Source organism: Sturnira hondurensis, unplaced genomic scaffold (assembly GCF_014824575.4).
Source record: "Sturnira hondurensis isolate 20B ecotype Veracruz unplaced genomic scaffold, ASM1482457v3 Scaffold0015793, whole genome shotgun sequence".
NCBI classification, from domain to species: Eukaryota; Metazoa; Chordata; class Mammalia; order Chiroptera; family Phyllostomidae; genus Sturnira; species Sturnira hondurensis.
Genome location: NW_028088424.1, coordinates 2,796,005 through 2,814,260, shown reverse-complemented (window position 1 = coordinate 2,814,260; position 18,256 = coordinate 2,796,005). Strand labels below are relative to the sequence as shown.

Genomic DNA, 18,256 nt, shown 5'->3' with positions numbered 1-18,256 from the left:
ACACCTGGGATGCCAATATCACTAACCCGCACTTGTTCAGGACCTACCACGTGCCGAGAAAGTGCTACACTGGCTTTCATACGCATTGCTTCATTCACTAACCGGTACCTCAACACTATTAGCTTGATAGTTCCAATTGGTCAAAAGAAGAAACTGAGTCTTGGGGAGATTGGGTAATTCTCCCAAGGAAGTGGCAGATTCAGGATTTGCATTAAATCTTTTTGAATCTGATATCTGGTCTTCTATCAACCTGAGAGAAAAATCAGAAACCATCATTCAGGCAACATGAACTCAAGACACTGGGTTTAACCAACCTTGTTCACAGGTCAAGGAAAGAAATGCAGGCATTTTCACATTTGATTCATGTGAGACTCTCGATGAATCAAAATAAATTCCAGTTTGACCAAAAGAGCTGTTTTTTCTTTCAATTTTTATTGAACACAAGTATTCTGACAGAATGCAAAGTCAAAATTCTCAGTTAGTACTCAGTATTTACACCAGTGAGAATGGAAACAAAGGTGGTCTCGATGTTTCACTTGGTAAAAAGTTTATAACAAGAGAGAAGGCCCCCGAAGTTGGGAATGCTGGGTAGGGATGTTAATGGAGGTCTGAAACCACCATCCAGACAGACAGCCTAGAGTGAAAACCTGGGACTTGGAAGGCTCCATAAAAAAGTGTGAAAATAGAGTCCCACTTCAAAAGCTGCGCTATGTACACGACGCCCGTCAGTGTGAGGAGACCCATGTGTGGCCCTCGAGTGCCCCTCCAGCAGAACTTGGCCATGCGGTGTTATGTGAATACATATGTATGGCACATACACATATAGACACACAGACACTGGAAACTGGCAGAATTGATCCCCTCCTCAAAAAAATGAAAAGAGAAAAACTATAAGCTTTTATCTCTTAACATAAAAGATAGAATATCTTGAAAATAAAGTGACTCCCTCTTTGATTTTAGAGAAAGCATTGCTCTGTCTTATTTTATTTGTTTAAGGAAAGGAAAGTTCACACATGCAGAGACAAATCTATATATGACGAGAGAGAGGCTGACCAAAAGGTGGGAAGTCTTGGATTCCAGTAACGGCGGAGCCAGGGTTCTGGGGGGAGGGGGTGGCCTACTGCCCTGGGCCAGGTTATCTGAGGGTTGACTATACCTCTTTCTCTTTCTAAGTATTAGAACAAAAATCAGTTTGTTTGCCAGACCACAACCGCTCTAAATGAAATGCAGTCTCCATGAGGTATAGTGTGGGCTTGGCCTAGGTGCTCAAAGCCATTAACATCACAAGATGAAGGACTGATACCACTGACAACCTGGTGAGAGGAAGAGCCCACCACTCCCTGCTGGGTCCTCCTGTCTGACACCCAGGAGCTCCCGCTCTGCTGTGTGCTCTACACACTGTCTTCAAGGCGCTTGTTCCTGAGGGCCTAAGCATTGGAACTGTAGATTTGTGCAAGCCCTAGAGTCACAGGGGCTGGAGCAGTGTGGACTGGGATCCTCCATTTCCATCCCCAGGAGATGAGAAAATGCAAAATAACCCCACATTTAGCAAATGACAAGACCATTATTTTTTCACAGTTTGGAATTGTAATCTAGCATATCGCCACTGATCAGATTGCAGAGTGTCAGAACCTTGGGGAGTATGGCCCGCAGGGTGGACTCAGGGGCAGTGTTGCCACCCTCGCCTCTTGCTGTTTGTACCTTCAGAAAGGAGCACGTGCTGAGTCCTGATTTCTGTTTACTTAGCATCATCTTCATCATCATCATCATTTTATTCATTTTCATTGTTTCAAGGCTTCAATTCCTTTTGAGTAATTTTTGTTTCCTGAATATTTTTTCTGAACTATCTGCTATACCTTCCACAACCAAACTATGTTGAAGTTTTATTTCAATACTATGACAAAAACACGTTTCACACTAATATATTCACGCATCCACAGTGCACAAGCTTGCAGTTCTAAAGTAGAATGAGAAAAAAAAGCAAAATTTCTATACAAAGGGCTGGCTTTTCCCTTCTCCCCCCCTCCCATCACCCTTAAAGTTTCTGTATTTTTCCCCCACTTTGTTTCCAATCCAGGAAAGTTGTGTTATGACTCCAGACAACAGGTTGGCTTTTTTTCTCTTTTGTTTCTACAAATGCTGCCTAAGTGAACAGAAGGCCGATGTTACTTCAACAGATTTCCAAAAAAAGACACCAATTCCCTGAAGCACACATGCTCTTCCGCTCAAATCTAGATTCTGGGCTCAAAATGAAATTGTATGTATACATTTTATTTGGCTTTCTATAAGAAGGGGACGTTTGGGGTAAAAATGTGTGTTCACCAAGACCAGCCCCAACTATACAGTCTTCTCCGCTTCATTCACAAAGCCTAAGGAGTCCTTCAAAAGGAAGGACAGGAAGCCTGGGAGCAGATCCTTTGTCACAGGTACAGGCAGGTGGTGGCTAATCAGAAAGTGGTCTAACCCCCAAGGAAACACCAAAAAACCCCAAGAACCAAAAAGCAAAACCATTCCAGAACGAGATGGATTTTCACCGGAGTTGGACTCAGGTAAAAACTTCAAATCAGAAGCAGGGGCACGCCACTGTAAACAATCACACTGTGTGAAGCTGTCCTGTGCTAGAGCCTGTGACGGTCCTGCCCACCTCTGGGCAGTGCTGGTAACTTAAAAAAAAAAAGGCAGCTATTTTGCATGGACATTTAAACACAATTGAAGTTAAACATTTGTCAACTTGTAAACACTGGAAAGCAAAGTTGGCAGAAAGAAAAAAAAGAACAAGAAAAGAAAAGAAAAAAGAAATCTGAATACTGCAAATTGAGATCTACCCCCAGAAGCTGCAATTTGGCATTTGGCCTACAAAACAGGAGTCTACGTGGGAACTGAATTCAGCTAGAAAGGGTGACACACTTTGCATACTGAACAAATACAAAGTGAACAGAAATTATAACTTATTCGTGAGGTTTTACAGAGTTCAAACTCGACTGAAAGTATAAAAATAAACTTGGACTTTGTTCATTCGGTTAGTCTTAGTGCCTGGAAGTGTTTCTCTGAAACTGGTCTGTGCCAGCTGGGCAACACCAAGTGCAGTCTTCCTAAACCTAGATTTTTTTTCTGAGCTTCCTAGATTCTTAATTTGGGGTCCTTTTGTTTGATTTTTAAATGGTTTCAGGGAACGGAGTGTCCTAGTTTGGCTGTGGGTTTAATCTTTTTGTCTCATTTTCTTACAAGTGAGTGCGCAACAAAGGAACCCTTTCTATAAACCTACAAAAAGGAGATCCTGTGTTTATCTGTTTAGTTTTCCTTTTTAAAGGCAAAAGACACTAGAGGAATGAGATGTGTGTGTGTGTGTGTGTGTGTGTGTGTGTGTATGCACGCGTGTGTGATATTGGAAATGCTCTGGTGAAGCTGTTGTGTCACTTTTTATTTTGATCTTTGCTCGTCTCTCGTCACCCATCATGCCTTGCTCTCGTTCTCCTTTGTCTGTGGGGCGTCGTTGGGGACGGTCTTGACTTCGGCTGGCGCTGGCTTCGTTTCTGTCTCCTGGCACTCCGACTTTGCTTCTACAGGGCCCTTCCTGCAGAGAATTGGGAAAAGAGCGCTGAGACCAGGTCTGGGGGAACCTGCCCTTCAGCCAGCTCCTCTGGAGGGGCTCCAGTGAGAGCCCTGGCCCCCAGCCCTGGCTGCCGCCCCAATTACCTGGGAACTCTAGAAACCACTGATGCCGGCCCGCTCCCCAGAACCAGTCTGGACGTGGTGGCTTTACAAGCACCCAAGTGATTCTAACATGCAGGCAAAGTTGAGAACCACTAAATCAGAGGGATGAGACCTTTCCCGTTCCAGCCCACATCCGATGCCAGGGCCTTCTACCTGGGGTGGTGGAAGGAGGTAGCAGAAGCGGACTTTCCTTGCCCTGATGGGCTGCACTAGCAGCAGCTTAGCCTGGTATAAAGGAGGTGGGCTAGGCTGGGCTCCCAGCACTGTTTCCAGGGGGCCCTTCAGCAAACCACCGGCTCTTGTATGTCTGTACCCCAACCTACCTCCACCCACCCTACCCTGTGGTTGGTATTTTGTGGTGATACCTTTGTGGCTCGCCTGAGCAGGGTGAGAAAATGCTCTTTGTTCCTGGGAGTCTGGAGAGAGGCTAGAGTGGGCTTCCAAGCCACAGGGGAAGTGAGTGGGGTCATGGGTCAAGTGGGTAAGGCTATCAGAGTCCTTTTCCTTCCTGAGATCAAGCACCTGGTGGGGCTCCCCTTGTAGCTCTTGGTGGCAGTACCACAGTTCACCTGGCATCAGCCTCAGGAGCATCTATAGAAACCTCTCTCTGACTCTGCCTCAGTCAGTTCCAGGAGCCAGAGTCTGGTCTAAGGACACCCTGGGGCAGGCTCAGACCCAAGCCACAAATAGTGTCACTGCATTTTGGCATCACATTAAAAAAAACCACTGTAAGCTTAAGGACCTTCCCTTGAACTTGAAGACCAGTCATTTGATACTTGGGAGCTCTGAGCCCTCCCAGCCACTGAAGGGCAGGAGAAGCAAGGTGGATGTGTGTGTCGGCATCTGGGTGGGAGTGTACAGGGCCCCTCTGGACTGCATTTTCACCCCATGCAGACCAGCCTCTCTGCTCCCTGCAGAACAGGGCTGTTCTTGTTGGGGCACGGCCTGGCCCTGGATAACACGCCGACTGTCTGTGGGCCCCAGGGTGGCCAATAAGGGCACCTTGCTCTCCTTAGCTCACTTCCCAAGTTACGCTCAACAGTGGCCTGCTGACTGAAAGGGTTCCCCAGGGAAAACAGACGCCACTGCTAGGACGAGGAGGATGAAACATAATTAGCATGGCCTAATTAGTGAGCAGGAGGCTGCCTGCAGGGGCCTGCTGTGCATGCCTGCTCTCTCTGCCTTATCCCAGCCCTTTGGTTGATAGTTGCCTCAGAGAAGCCCCGGGTTAGGCTGGGGACACATCTAACAAGGAGGACACGGCACAGCACAAACGCACACCACCACGGACACAACCCGACGACAGCAGACAAAGAGAGGCCGTACTCGGTCTTTGCTGGTGCAGGCGGAACAGAGCTGTCTGCAGTGGAAGGAGCAAGCTCAGGGGCTTGTCCACTGGCCCCAGCGGCGGGAGCAGGAGAGCCCAGGGCTGCAAAAACATCCTTTGCAAGGTCAATATCTGGGGTCTTGAAGTTCCCTTCGTCCATTTTAAAGTCCTCGCCCTGGGCAGCATTTGTGGCGCTGACGGAGGCAGCCTCACTCTTCGGGCTAGTGGGGACCGTGGCTGCCTCGCTTGGGCTCTTCACGGTGCCAGGCTGGGTGGGCTCGGGGTCCGGGCCTTTGGTGCTGGGAGCCTCCTGCTTAGCCTGGGGGGCTTCTGTGGCGGGGGCAGCCGCTGCTGCTAGGGGACTGGCTGCCCCGGCTGAGGTGGGGGCTGGAGCAGGGGCTGGCTTACTCACCGGAGGGGCCTTGGAGGCCTCCCCGGCACTGGCAGGGGCACTTGGACTGAGGACAGCTCCCTGGTTAGCCAGGACACTAGATGACAAATTGCTGGCCGCAGGGGCTGAGGTTGGGGTATCACTCAGGTCAACAAGGGGGGCCACCTTGGGAGCTGAAGCTGGGGATGGGGAAGAGGTGGCAACACCGGGCCCCTTGGAAGGGGTGGCCTGGCTGGCAGGCACAGAATTTGAGTCAGGTGTGGCTGTGGTTGGAGGGGCAATGCTGGAGGTCAGGGTGGTGGTTTCACTGGTGGGGCTGTTCTGAGCAGTGGCAAAGGTTTCGGTGATAGTGTCAGAGTTAGCGGTGACGGTGGTGACAGAAGGCAGCATGTCCTCAACAGTGGCTGTGGTGTCAGCAGGCAGCCTGTGGGGAGGACAGGAAGTAGAAGAGAATAGACAATGAAGCTGAGACAAGACAGAGAAGCGGTGGGGGAAGGGCTGAAGCCAAGGAGGGGCCGTGGGCAAGGCATGCAGTGACGCACAGGCATGGACACAGGCCCACAGAGAAACGAGGACGTGAGAGGAAGCACACGCCCAGGCGGGCAGAAGAGGACACAGGAGACGACAGAGAATGTGGCAGTCGTCTAAGAGGGACCTGCTGGCCCTTCCTCCCTGATGACTCCCTGCTAGGGCCGTTCTGATTCCCGCCTGCCTCTCGACTTGAGGAAAGGCAGCCTTCATTGCAGCGTGCACCACTGCGAGTGTCCTAAGTCTCCAAAGAATGAGCCCAGCTGCCCTGCTGCGTTCCACTGGCAGTGATGCGGAAGGTCGGGAGTGAGGCAGAACATGAGTGTTCCAAATGGGCCTTAAGAACCACGGGTTCTCCAGCCACAGATTTTGTGCTTCTATTAAACTCCGTTAGCTTCAAACCCACAGTACCCGTGATAGCCAGGCAGTCAGTATAACCACAGCCAGACGTCCTTTCTGACTGAGGGTCCCTGAGGCTTCTGAGCACAGGAGGGCCAGAGAGCTTTACCAGGTCCCCATGTTCCCTCACCCTTCTGGGAAAAAATGCAGATAACATTCCTGGATTCTTGCAAGTCCTAAACAGAATTTGCTAAACTTCTCAAAGCTCAGTCTTTCTCAGTGAAGTTTCGCCCCCTTAAGCCATCTCCAAAAGTGTGTGGTAATAGGGTCTAGGGATCCCAGTTACACAAGAAACACCCACACTCTCCCTAATACAACCAAGAATTCCTTCTCTAAGGAAAGACGGGGGCCTGGCATTTCTCAGCCAAGGTCCCAGAACTCCGGCCTGCAGTGCTAGGCCAGGAGCTGTGGGTGAGAAGCATAGGGGAGGGGGTGTGGGCAGGTGAGAGGTGGCCACAGAGGCACGAACCCCTGCCCCCCACGTACTCGGGCTCTGTGAGCGGTGTGGTCTCATTGGGCTCTGTGTGCTTTCCTCCGTCGTGGTTTGGGGTCCGCTCCTCCTCTGTTCGCACCTCCACGATGGGCTCCTTTGACTCATCTTTCCTGCAGAGAGAGTTCGGCCAGTTCAGTCCCGAGAGCTGGGGGAGGGAGGGCTCCCAGGGAAGCAATCTCTAGCTTAGGCACCTAGGCCTGGCCCATGGTGGGCAGGTGGCCTTCAGAGCCAGGCTCAGGTGGGGGCTGAGTCCCCACTCTTCCGGCTGTGTGACCTTGAGCATCTGATTTGCTTTCCCCTGTCTGCATTTTCTCATCTGTAAATGAGCCAGATAATAGGATGTACCTCACATACCTGTTAGGAACATTAACTGAAATAATGAATGTAAAGTGCTTAGCACAGTGCCTGGCACAGATCAATGCTAAAGTCCTTTGTGTTTATACACATGCAAGCATATGCACCTATACGTACCTGTATGTGAGTATAGATACACATACTGTGCCTGGCACAGGGCTAAACACCTCTTCCCCTGTCTCGGCCCCTCTTGCCTGGAGCCACTCAGCCCACTGATGGTCCATAAAGGCTCTTGCTACCTGGCTCAGGATCCGTTTCTCCAAAGACGCTGGAGGGGACAGCATCTGGATTGTCAGCTCAGTAGGACAGAAATTTTTATCTGTTTTGTTCACTGCTGTCTCCTGGTATCTGGGAACAGTGCCTTGCCCCGGTAGTTTCTCAACAAATATTTATTGAGTGACTTATGAATGACTGACTGAATGACAGCAAGCAAGTGCGCCTCTCAAATGCTGGCCCCTCCGTTCACCCCCGCCCCCTGCACCAGGCCTTAGCTCTGAAAATGCCCTCATTTTGACTTAGATGGGGATTTTCAAACTTCCATGAAATTCTAATATAGTAGTTGGAACTGAGCCCACGAGTCTGCTTTTCAAACAGGGATCCCCTCAAAGACCAAGCTTTGAGGAACATTTCTCTAATGCTCGTTTTCCCTTAGGGTTCCCAAGTGGAGGAACTACTGAGGTAGCTCAGCTGCTGGGCCCTGGCTGGGGCAGGTCTGCACTCACGAGAAGGCGGCTTTGCCCTCCTCCATGTCCTTGCCCTTGGCTCCAGGCCCGGCCTTTCCACACAGGTTGACAGCGATGCACATGAGGAGGCCACACTTGTTCAGAAAGTAGCAGGTGATGTCGACAACCACCAGGAGCAGGACAAAGATGACAATGAGGATGCCCACGATGGCCCCGGTGCTCAGGCCTGCGGTGGGACTGCCATTGGCTTAAGTGGGAGGGAGAAAGAGGGATGGCTGGTGGTTAGCACACTGAGCTGACACACTGACCCCTGGACCCTGCAGAGCGATAGCCTGTGAGGGTTGGGTAGGGCCCACAGGTCAAAGCTATGGCATTTGTGTTCAGAGTGTTACCTTCCCTGGTGTTATATGTGTTGAGACAACAGGATCTCTTTATGTCTTCAAGAGGAAGGTTTGGCAACCTTGTCAGGAGGAGAGTGGGGACTGGGAGATGGGTTTCCATCTCCGCTCTGAACCTGGGAGCCTCCCCCAGGCCTACCCTTCGCTGTATCCCCGAGAGCCCCGGGAGCAGGCGGGCAGGCGGTGCTCACTGGTGTCGGGCCTGGCTGTGGCTCCGGCATAGCAGTCAGGGACACAGTCCCAAAGGAGGTGGCAGAGGGTTCCCCAGGCTTCCTTTGGGCTTGGGACGATGTCAGGTACAACAGGAGTCCCAATACGCTACCCCACATACACCCCCCTCTTTAGGAACAGCTCCAGAGGACCCGGCGTGGGGTAAGAATGGCTTCATGGTTTATCCATCTGCACTGCACCCAGAAGCCATTTACTTTGGAGATATGGAGGCCTTCCCAGTTTTTGTGGGTCAGGTGAAAAGTCTAGGAATACTCACCGTCTGGGAGCTCAGGCATGTTTGGATCAGACTTTAGGAAAACCAGCAGACTCACCCTGTGATACTCACCTTCAGGGACAGGTGCCCTCACACTCAGGACAAATGCTCACCAAAGAGGGACACACGTTCTCCCAGCCTGGCTGGGTGCACTGTGAATGACTGAGCCTCTGGGTCTTACTCCCTTGCTGTCCACTTAAAATCCCCCAGGGCCCTGGGCTACTGATGGTATCACAGAAGGACCCCAGGCTCAGCTCCCTTCAGCTGCCCCCACTGACTGATGCCATTTGCTCCAGCTGGACCCTTTGACCTACAGGGGACTCCCGCCAGTGTGTGGGAGACAAACGCATGTGCTGCAGGCAGAAGAGCCCATGCAGAGCTCCATCCCTAAACCCGCGAGGAAACAGTGATCCCACACTGGAAGGGGGGCACTCCTGCTTTGCTTTTCTTCTGGAAGAAGAAAGTTCCAGAACTGGCATCTCCACCCCACCACCGGACCTTGCCTGAAGCTTCTGGTGTCCTCAGGACTGGGATCACCCAGGTCTGTTGACCGGCCTCACTGTCCCTTTGCTAAGCACCAGGCCAGGCCCCGTGGCCTACCCGCATATGCATACCAGCTCACAGAACATGTAACCCGAGGTAACAGATGTCCCACGGGCCACACATTCTTCTTTTCATCATGCAGTGCGTGTCCCTGGGGCAGGGATTCCTCTGGTCTAGGAGTTCCTGCTCAGGTCCTGCCACCCCACTGCTCCTTCTTTCAAGTTTCACTTCCTGGGATGGCGGCCCACACAGCATGGCAGAGATGAGTACTCATTCCACCTAGAGCACAGCTGGGGCTCAGCTGGAGACCCCCAGGCTCTCAGATATGTTCAGACCCTTTGGGACCTTGGTCTTGCTTCCTGGCCTATCCTCTTCAGGTCTGTCTCTGGGCCCTTCCAAACCTGCACTGAAGGCCCTAGCCTGTCCCCCGGGAAGGCCCCAAGGCTGCAAAGGGCTCCGTGCTCTGAGGACACAGCTTCAGCTACTCTGTCTCTGGGCTCTAAGAGCAGAAAACTGGCCCCTGGTCCCTGCTGTCAGGTAGAGTGGGTTTTATCCCTAGCAGCGTACTAAACCAGAACAAAGCCATCCATTCTATTTCCCCGTGTTCTCACACTTTCCGCCCCAAAAAGCAAAGAAACGCAAGCCTTCCTGATTTGCAGAATCCCTGAATAGGGAAGAAGTTAATCAGTTTGGGGCTTTCTCTCCACCCCTGACACAGGGCTGCAAGCCACTGCAGTCTTCCCACACCAGTACCCCATATGTATTGAGGGCCTTCTTCGAAGAAGGAATCACAGAACTCGTGTGTGTGTGTGTGTGTTTGGGGGGGTATGTATTTTTGGACTCACTCTACAGTCTGAGGTTTAAATATATGCATGGGTTAGGGTTATCATATCCCTAAGAGAAAAAAAAGTCTACTGGAAAGCTGCCCTCTGGGTGAGACCGAGCAGCAGAAGTGTCCAGCTTGCGTTCTGGACTCAGCGGACGCAGTGGGAGGGCTGCCCTGCTTCAGACAGCCCAAACCAGCCGCACATTCCGGGGGAGAACCAGGTGGGCCAGGAGGTGACTCTGACTGTGGGGAGAAGCAAAAAGTAGGGCAGCAGTCTCGTTTCACTTGATATAAAACCTGTTCTGGCCTAAAGGCCCTGCACATACTGTGGACTCTCCCCTCTTCCCACCACTGTAATTGTTCCCACACCATCTCTGTGGACCAAATGGCCGAGCCTTTGCTTTACCTGCTGAACATACCGGGCTGTTCCTGCCTCAGGGCCTTCTGATTCCTAACCTGGAACACTCTGTCCCTATAACCTCCTGGGTAGCTCTTTGTCCTATAGACCTCAGCCTAAAAGTCGCCCCAGTCCCATCTCTTACCACTCAGGCACGTCTACTCTAAATCTGCCACATTACCTGTTTTATTCTCTTCTTACCTCTATTTACTATTTTCTGTTCCTTTACACGTGCCCTCTAGAATGTCCTAGCAGGGAACCTGTCTGTCTGATGTCTCCTCAGCATCTAGGAACACCGACATATGGGAAATGTTCAAAAGAACATTTGTAAATGAAAGGGTGTTTAGCCAGGAGAGGAAACGCTATCACCAGATATTTATCTATGTGCTGTGAGAAGAAAGAGTAGTCTTATTTGGCTTCACCAGTGGATGGAAACTGTGGGGTGAGGAGCAGATTTCAGGTCCACATGAGAAAGAACAAGCCAACAGAAGCATTCAAACACGATATGACCTGCCCAGGCAGGCGAGCTCCCTGCTGCTGGAGGTGCTCAGGCAGAGGCTGCACACCCCTCGGTGGGTAGACTGCAGTGCTCTGATGAGGCTCCTGCACCAGGGGGGCCCAGAATAGCGAATGTCTTCAAGGCCTCTTCAACCATATGAGCCTGTCATTGCACATCGATGTCCTACAGTACCCAGTACACGCTACAAAGTCCCCCGTGCCAGTCTCCTCCAGAGTGTAGACTGAGAAGGACTTCTTCCTGGAGAACTAANACACCCCTCGGTGGGTAGACTGCAGTGCTCTGATGAGGCTCCTGCACCAGGGGGGGCCCAGAATAGCGAATGTCTTCAAGGCCTCTTCAACCATATGAGCCTGTCATTGCACATCGATGTCCTACAGTACCCAGTACACGCTACAAAGTCCCCCGTGCCAGTCTCCTCCAGAGTGTAGACTGAGAAGGACTTCTTCCTGGAGAACTAAAATGTTCAGTAGGTCCCATCTTTATTCATTAATTCTTTTGACCTTATTCTTATATGAAAAATAAACCTCAGTGTAATGTTTTTCTATTTACAGCAGAATTTCTGGAGGGCTTTGTTAAATTTTTGTTAAAAATTTAGGTTCTGGGGCTTCCCAATTCCATAAATCAGGGTATTTGGGTGAGAGGCTCACGCATCAGGATTTGGTGGAGCACCCAGGTGACCCTAACGCACCCCAGAGTTGGAAGACCACTGTTTCCAGCTCTCTATCTCTGCATTACAGTGAGTAGCAGCTGTTCCTATGACTTACCACCCAAGGATGAGCTGTGGAGTCCCACCTGGTAGCCTGGACCTGCCGATGGACTCAATGGATGAAGAGAAGACAAAGACTATCCCCAAAGGAAAAGGAACCACCCGGTTCACCACTCAGAGCTAAGACTTTTAGAGGAAGTTAGGTGTCCCTCAAAAAAGAGTGTGTGTAGCCTTCATAAAAGGAAATGTAAATTGGGGGAACACCAGGATGCAGATGGTAAGGTATCCAAGTCAAAACCACATCCATCATCTCTTGGTGATCCAGATTTGTTTAGTGCAGGTACATTAGAAGGACAAAGGTCATCTCCTGCACTGTATGCAACACTTTACAAAAAGGAAAAAGACAAAGCCTTCTGGGGTCTATGTTTGCATGCTCTTCCTCCTGACCTCCTCTGACAGACTCCACGGCATACCTGCATGCAAACAGTGCTTCTTAACAGCAGTGCTGCCACAGCCCCTGGGGTTAGAGCTCACCAGAGCAGGGAGGGTCTGAGGCCAGGACTGTTCACCTCCTGTTGTTTCTGATGTGGGACAAGTTGGCACTGAATTGGGAACTGCCTTGCCCTAAGACTGAGACTTACATATGCCTACTTTTTCAAGTGCCTCAAAATGAGAGTATGGGTCTCACATTTACAGATGCCTGGTGGTCCTGAGTCATTGTGCTGTGGGGGCTCAGCACAGCAGAAGTGGCCCCTCTGGCCATGACTCTCAGGATGGTTGAGCTGGGTGCTGGTTCATGCACAAACCTCTAACACGTCTGCTTGCTCCTGCCGGGCATCGGCTAACCAGAAAGCTGGTGTTGGGGGCTTTGGGGAAGTGTCCGCCTAAGTGTAGTTATAAACAGAGCAGGGCTTGTGAATGAGAACTTTCTCTCAGATTCTCTTGATCATAAGGTCACTGTGTGCAGCCTCTGTTACGGAGTTTTAACGAAACCTCTCAACCGGGAGGCCTTGCTATAGATTTGTCGTATATCTGGGGGCCTAGGGTGTGCCCCTGACCCCAAAGTGATCACGTCCCAATTCTACAAAGGCATTTTCCCCTTCCTCTGTCTGCTGGGGACTAGGAAAGCCCACAGAGGCAGTGACCTACAACAGCTGCTAGGACAGCCAAGAAAAAGCCTTGCTCCTCATTAGGAAAGGAAAGCATTTCCTTTGCTAGAACACCACTCAGCAGGCTTCAAATTTGGGGTGCAGTTTCAATGGCCCTCCTGGGTAATCAAAGTTATCCAGGTAGATGTGAGGTGGAGGGAAAGGACTTTTGACATTTTGTAGGACACAAAACTACCAAATAAAATCAAACACACTGGAGAGTGCACATGAACTGTTATTTCCTTTAATAATGCAAAGGTGTAAACCTCATAAAGGCCTCGCTGATTATCTACACAACAATGTTAGCATTCTTATTAGTAGAAAAATGTGATCCAAACCTGCCGTATAAATATTCCCCAAAGAAGCAGAGACACCCTGTGGCGCGTGGAGGCTGGGCAGCGGCAGGGCGGACAGACAGCGAGCGTGCACCCCTGTGGGGTTCTCTCGGGGTCGCTATTTTAGGGACTCCTGGTGGGGCAGGGGCCACAGGCGTGACTGAAAACTCAGTGTCCATTGGGAGTGTGTGTGTCCTCACACTGTGTGTGGAAGGGCACCTCAGCACAGACAGTGGGCCCGTCTGAAAGTGGTCGCTGCAATGACCCGGGAGTCGCGTCAGCTGATGCCTGCCTGGCCTGGGGTGCACTGAGGAGACGGGGCTATGTCAGGCCTCCCCTCAGTTTGGGCAAGATCTCCAAGGAGTCCCTTGAAAAACACTGACACTGTCCCCCACCTGTGGGTGGGGCAAACCCCTGAGGTGGGTGCTCTTGGATGACTCCTGCCTGAGATGATATCAAGAGTGTGCTGGGAGCCAGAAGGACAGTGACAGGTCACCTGCAGGAGGACTGACCTCTTCCCTGCTTATCCTCTCTCCAGCTCTTGCTAACGGACCTGGGATTCCCACCGCAGGCCTGGAGGCACTACCTGCCTATGCTCATCGCTCTGCCTGGGGCCTAAGAACCTTGCTGCTTCTGCAGTCTGGTGTGAAGGGGCAGGGGCCCCAGAGTGAGAGGACCAAGTTGGGGCTGGAGGCAGTGGAGACTGGGCAGAGGCACTGCCCTGCCCGAGCTGCTGGTCAGCACTCGGCCTCTGCTGTCTGCATCTGAGTCTCTACACTGTGAGCACGAGGGACACGGCAGCTCTGCCCCCCAAACCACGGGATCACTTAGATTCCCAAAGGGAAACCCTCAACTCTGAACATTAAGAAATAGCAATAGAACTAAAAATTAAAGAGACCCCAAAGAACAAAAATCAGACTTCTGTGGAGGTGCTCAGAGATGAGATATGTAGAATGATATGTGACCACAATGGAGGGACGAAGTTTTTGTTCAGTAGAAGTTCCATCCCCAAGCACACACTGATGTTCCACAGCAGACTCGCCCTGAGTCTCTGTGTGGGACTTTTGCAAACACCCTCCACTTGCTCTCCTGGGCACGTGGGGAGGCATACTCCCCATCGACAGAGGTGTAGCTGGCTTTCCCCTGTGTTAGCAATGTCATTAAAGCCACTGACAACCAGGGGGTTTGGTGCATTTGGGAAGCATGACCGGCTGACTGAGTCCCAGTTTATTAACAGTTCAGGCTGGGCAGTCAGGGAGTGGCTTGCCGCTCCCTTTCGTCCTGTGAATGTTCACAGGACATTGTGAACATTGTCCTGTTCACAATGGGGAGGGTGCATGGTTCACGTCTGGCTCACAGTGGATGCTTGCAAGCAGGGGGACTGACTTATACGATAGCATGGGTCACTGTTGAACCACGAGCCCCAAGACATGAGGCTCTGTGTTGATCTGCAGCTGTGCAGCAGCTACCATCCGGCCTGGGACACACATGCTTGCAAAGCTGACCGGTGTCGGGCACATTAAAGGGTGGCTCTGTGAACAGAGCCAGCATAGGGTGCTGGTTATAATACCAGGACCACAGCACCTCCCACAATGTTTGATCAGCCCCAGTAATCGAATTTCTTCTGCCGCATGGGCAGCTGGGTGACTTAATTTGCCATCGTGCCACCAATATTCTCCCGGTGGTCTGGCTCCCTTACTATGGGCACTGAAGTACAAGCAAAGCCAACTATGTTTTGAGAGGCAGAGGAGCATGGGTTAGAGGGGGCAAGTGGGGATTTTAACAAACTTATGCAAGCTTTAGGTGTACTCAGAAATCTGCCTCTGCTACATCATTTTCAGGTAAGATCAAAAAAATACAGTAAGTAGCAGATGTTCAAAAATGCCTCTTTAAACCTACCATAATGCTTTTATAATACTGTTTAAAGAAAAGAGCTCCCAAATAGTTTGTACTGCCACTAAAAGTATGTGTGTGCGTGGGGGGGATTCCTTATGATGTGGCATAAAAATAGACGCAAATGGTAAATGTCTGGAGGTCCGGCTTCTTCAATTGCCAAACCTTCCTCTTCCACGTAGAGTGCGTGGTGCCATGGCCGTTCTTCCAAAGGGGCACTGACTATTCTCATAGGAACTGGGGTTTTCAGAAGATGTAATGTGTGTTCTTAGGTTCCTAACAGAGCAAAAGAAGAGTCACTGCAGAGAAAAGCAATGAGACAAAGGTGTAGGATGCAGAGGAGCCTCCCAAAGTCGCTGCACGTGTCAAGCAATGGGTCCCCAAAGGGAATGTGGTTGTTTAAAAACAAAGGTGGCAGTGGGGATGTCCCAGTGACGTCCAAGGTGATGTGTGTGACGACAGACACAGGAAGGGGAGGGGGAGGAGAAAAGAGAAGGTAGAGACAGAAACAGAGAAAAAATAGATAAAAAGAAAAAATTAAGTCAAATACAGAAAATGCAAGAATCAAAGGTTAATTCAACTTAGTAAATTAAACTGACAAAGATTAGAGAAGAGTTCAGTGCGATATCATTACCATCAGGCCGGGTTGAAGCTCAGCAAGGCCAGAAGCAGCACAGCAGGGTGAATTTAGGGGTTAGGGGTCAGCGAGCAAATGAAATTAAAGTGAGAGAACAGATGCCTGTGTAGTAAGACACAAAAGTCTGATTAGGAGAGTGTTACACACTGACTAAGGTGAGGTCTCTTAGATACAGTCCATGAGCCCACCCATAACCTTCTAGTCACGAGAGCTTTTTACACATAGTGGCAGGGATGCATTTGATCGCTGCAGCATGTAGAGCAAACTGTGCGTGGGAGAAGGGCTACCTTTACAACCATAAATTGAACTCTTCTTCCTGTTGCCCAATCCCCTGCCCACTGTGCTATTAAAGAGACTCTGGTTCTGTGCCCCTCACCTTCTACCACCCTGCTGACCACATGAATGCATCTCTTATACAATTCAGAGGTTTCAGACTCAGGTCCAAATGCAATGGCTGGCTAAGTCCAACCCAGCCCAGAGCCACCTCCTCTTAGACCTTTGTAGGAGAGCCCCTAGTGTGGTAGGCAGCCCCTCAAACCGTCTCTGGGTTAAGAGGGCTCCTGAAGATTAACTGGAAGGACTCTGACACTTCCAGTGGGCAGGACTCTGGAGGACAAGGTCTTCCCAGGATTTCTGTGCCTGACACACACACTCCCAACTCCTCCAAACCCACCATGTGAACTCGGCAGGTCCACGCCATCTGCTGATGGGGGTCTCACCTCTGGAAACAAATGCCATTGGGAATCTGTCTCGCTGCAAAGGGGTTACTCAGGCCTCTCACTCCCCCAGCTCCTCAGTGTCCCATAGAGGCCAAGTTGATCTGGACACTCACACCAGACTGTAGATTTCGAGAAAAAAAAAACTGACCAAAGAAGGCCAAGAAAGAAAGGGCAAAGGCTGGCGTGCCCACCTCCATTGGGCGTCCCATTATGCAGTCGTGAGAACATTTCTGTAGCCATACCCACTGCCTTGCCTTCAACATTCACCATCTGAGTCGTACCAGCAGTGACACACTCATCCTGTGTGTGCTAAGGGGTCTCCCTGACAATGCAGAGAGCAGGACCAATCGATGCTCTGATCTGTGGCTTCAGACCCACCTGCCAACTTCTGGAGGCCCCACACATCCGTCTGACACACACATTCATGCTCGACCAACCACTGGGAATCACACACTGATCTCATTTTGTTGCTGCCTGAATAACCCACTTTCACACAGACAGCCCTGTTGTAGACAGCCCACATCCTTCCTGGCCTCTCTTCCACTGGGAGGAACAATAGTGACAGCTGAGCTGAAATCCCAGTGAAACACTTAACAGGACAGGCAGGTGGGGCCAAACCCAGACCACCGGGAGATAAGAGCCCCTTCCTACCATGCTGGAACATGGCAGAGGTGATGGCACCCCTCCAGAAGGCTGCGGCTATGTGACCTGTGCCCACCGCTCCTGGCAGTGGAGGGCATTTGGCGGGTCTGGAAAAGCAGAGTGGTGTTGGAGAGCTCTGTTTGCTGTGAGGGATTTGATCAATGAGGGGACCTGCCATCAGAGACCTGTCAAGGTAGCTGAGCCAGAAAGCAGAACTCTCACTTTATTCCCGCACTCAGATTGGTCCTGCCTCCCTGAGATGGACCTGCTTCTCCTAGAACTGCTCCTGTCATGATCCCTAGCAGACTGGATTGTCTGTCTTTCAGGAATGGGATTTTCCAGTATCTACTTTTCCCGCTAGTTTTGTTTCAAGTGGTTCAATTTAACCTTTGTTTCAATTCAGAGACCCTGGGCAGGAAAGATTTTGAACTAACTAGGCACCATGTCTTCCTTCTCTTGGGATCCCCAAAGAGAAGAGATTTGGACCATGATTGTGCAGGTAAACAAGCATCAGATAGAAAGTGCTCAAAAACAGTTATATGGTCCTTGTATGAAAAGTTAGACGGCAGATAAGGTCTCAAAAAGGAAGCTTACTTAACCAGCTTCCAAGGCTTGGCTGGAGCTGAGATTTTTCCCATTTAAGGGTCTCAAGGACTGGTTTAGCATCAGTCCTTCAAGGCCAAATGACACAGGACCTTTGCACAGGATGCTTGGCCAAGCCTTCCTGCAAGTCCAGTACATCTCAACCCACTGCACAGATAAGTACAAAGCAAAACTAAGCTTTGCATGGGCAACCAATCATGAGGATGGCTGTAAGCAAGCGAGTTTTCAGGGGTTGTTCAGGCACATTAGGAGGTGCAGCACTTGTGCATTAATTCAAAGCGCGAAACTCACAGAAAGCAGAGGCACTCATACCTGGGATGGCTGTGGGCTGGGCCGAGGTTTTGAACATAAAATGAGCAGCCTTGGACTTCCCCTGCTGGTTCTCCGCCACCACGTAGACCTCATAATCAGCATTCCAGTCCAGGGACTTGAGCATGATGTGGTCGCTGCTGGATGGGAGCCTGATCTCTGGTTTCCATTCGGAGGAAAGCTAGGAAAAACCGGCAGGAAGGACAC

At 50.8% G+C, this 18,256-nt stretch overlaps 1 protein-coding gene across 24 annotated transcripts in view; it reads right to left on the bottom strand.

The window, feature by feature from the left end:
* Positions 1 to 413: 413 nt before the first annotated feature.
* Positions 414 to 18,256, bottom strand: part of NCAM1 (neural cell adhesion molecule 1) — a 355,224-nt gene continuing 337,381 nt past the window's right edge. For 14 of the 24 annotated variants that reach the window (XM_037065610.1, XM_037065606.1, XM_037065601.1 and 11 more), the window contains 5 exons: positions 18,053 to 18,230; positions 7,929 to 8,136; positions 6,846 to 6,962; positions 5,041 to 5,856; positions 414 to 3,574 (listed from right to left, as the gene is read on the bottom strand). In XM_037065610.1, the coding sequence (XP_036921505.1) occupies positions 3,454 to 3,574; positions 5,041 to 5,856; positions 6,846 to 6,962; positions 7,929 to 8,136; positions 18,053 to 18,230 (1,440 nt within the window). In that variant the 3' untranslated portion in view covers positions 414 to 3,453. Of the gene's footprint in view, positions 3,575 to 5,040; positions 5,857 to 6,845; positions 6,963 to 7,928; positions 8,137 to 13,133; positions 15,496 to 18,052; positions 18,231 to 18,256 lie in introns of those variants that run through there. The other 10 variants (XM_037065616.1, XM_037065617.1, XM_037065619.1 and 7 more) reach the window with 2 other exon arrangements.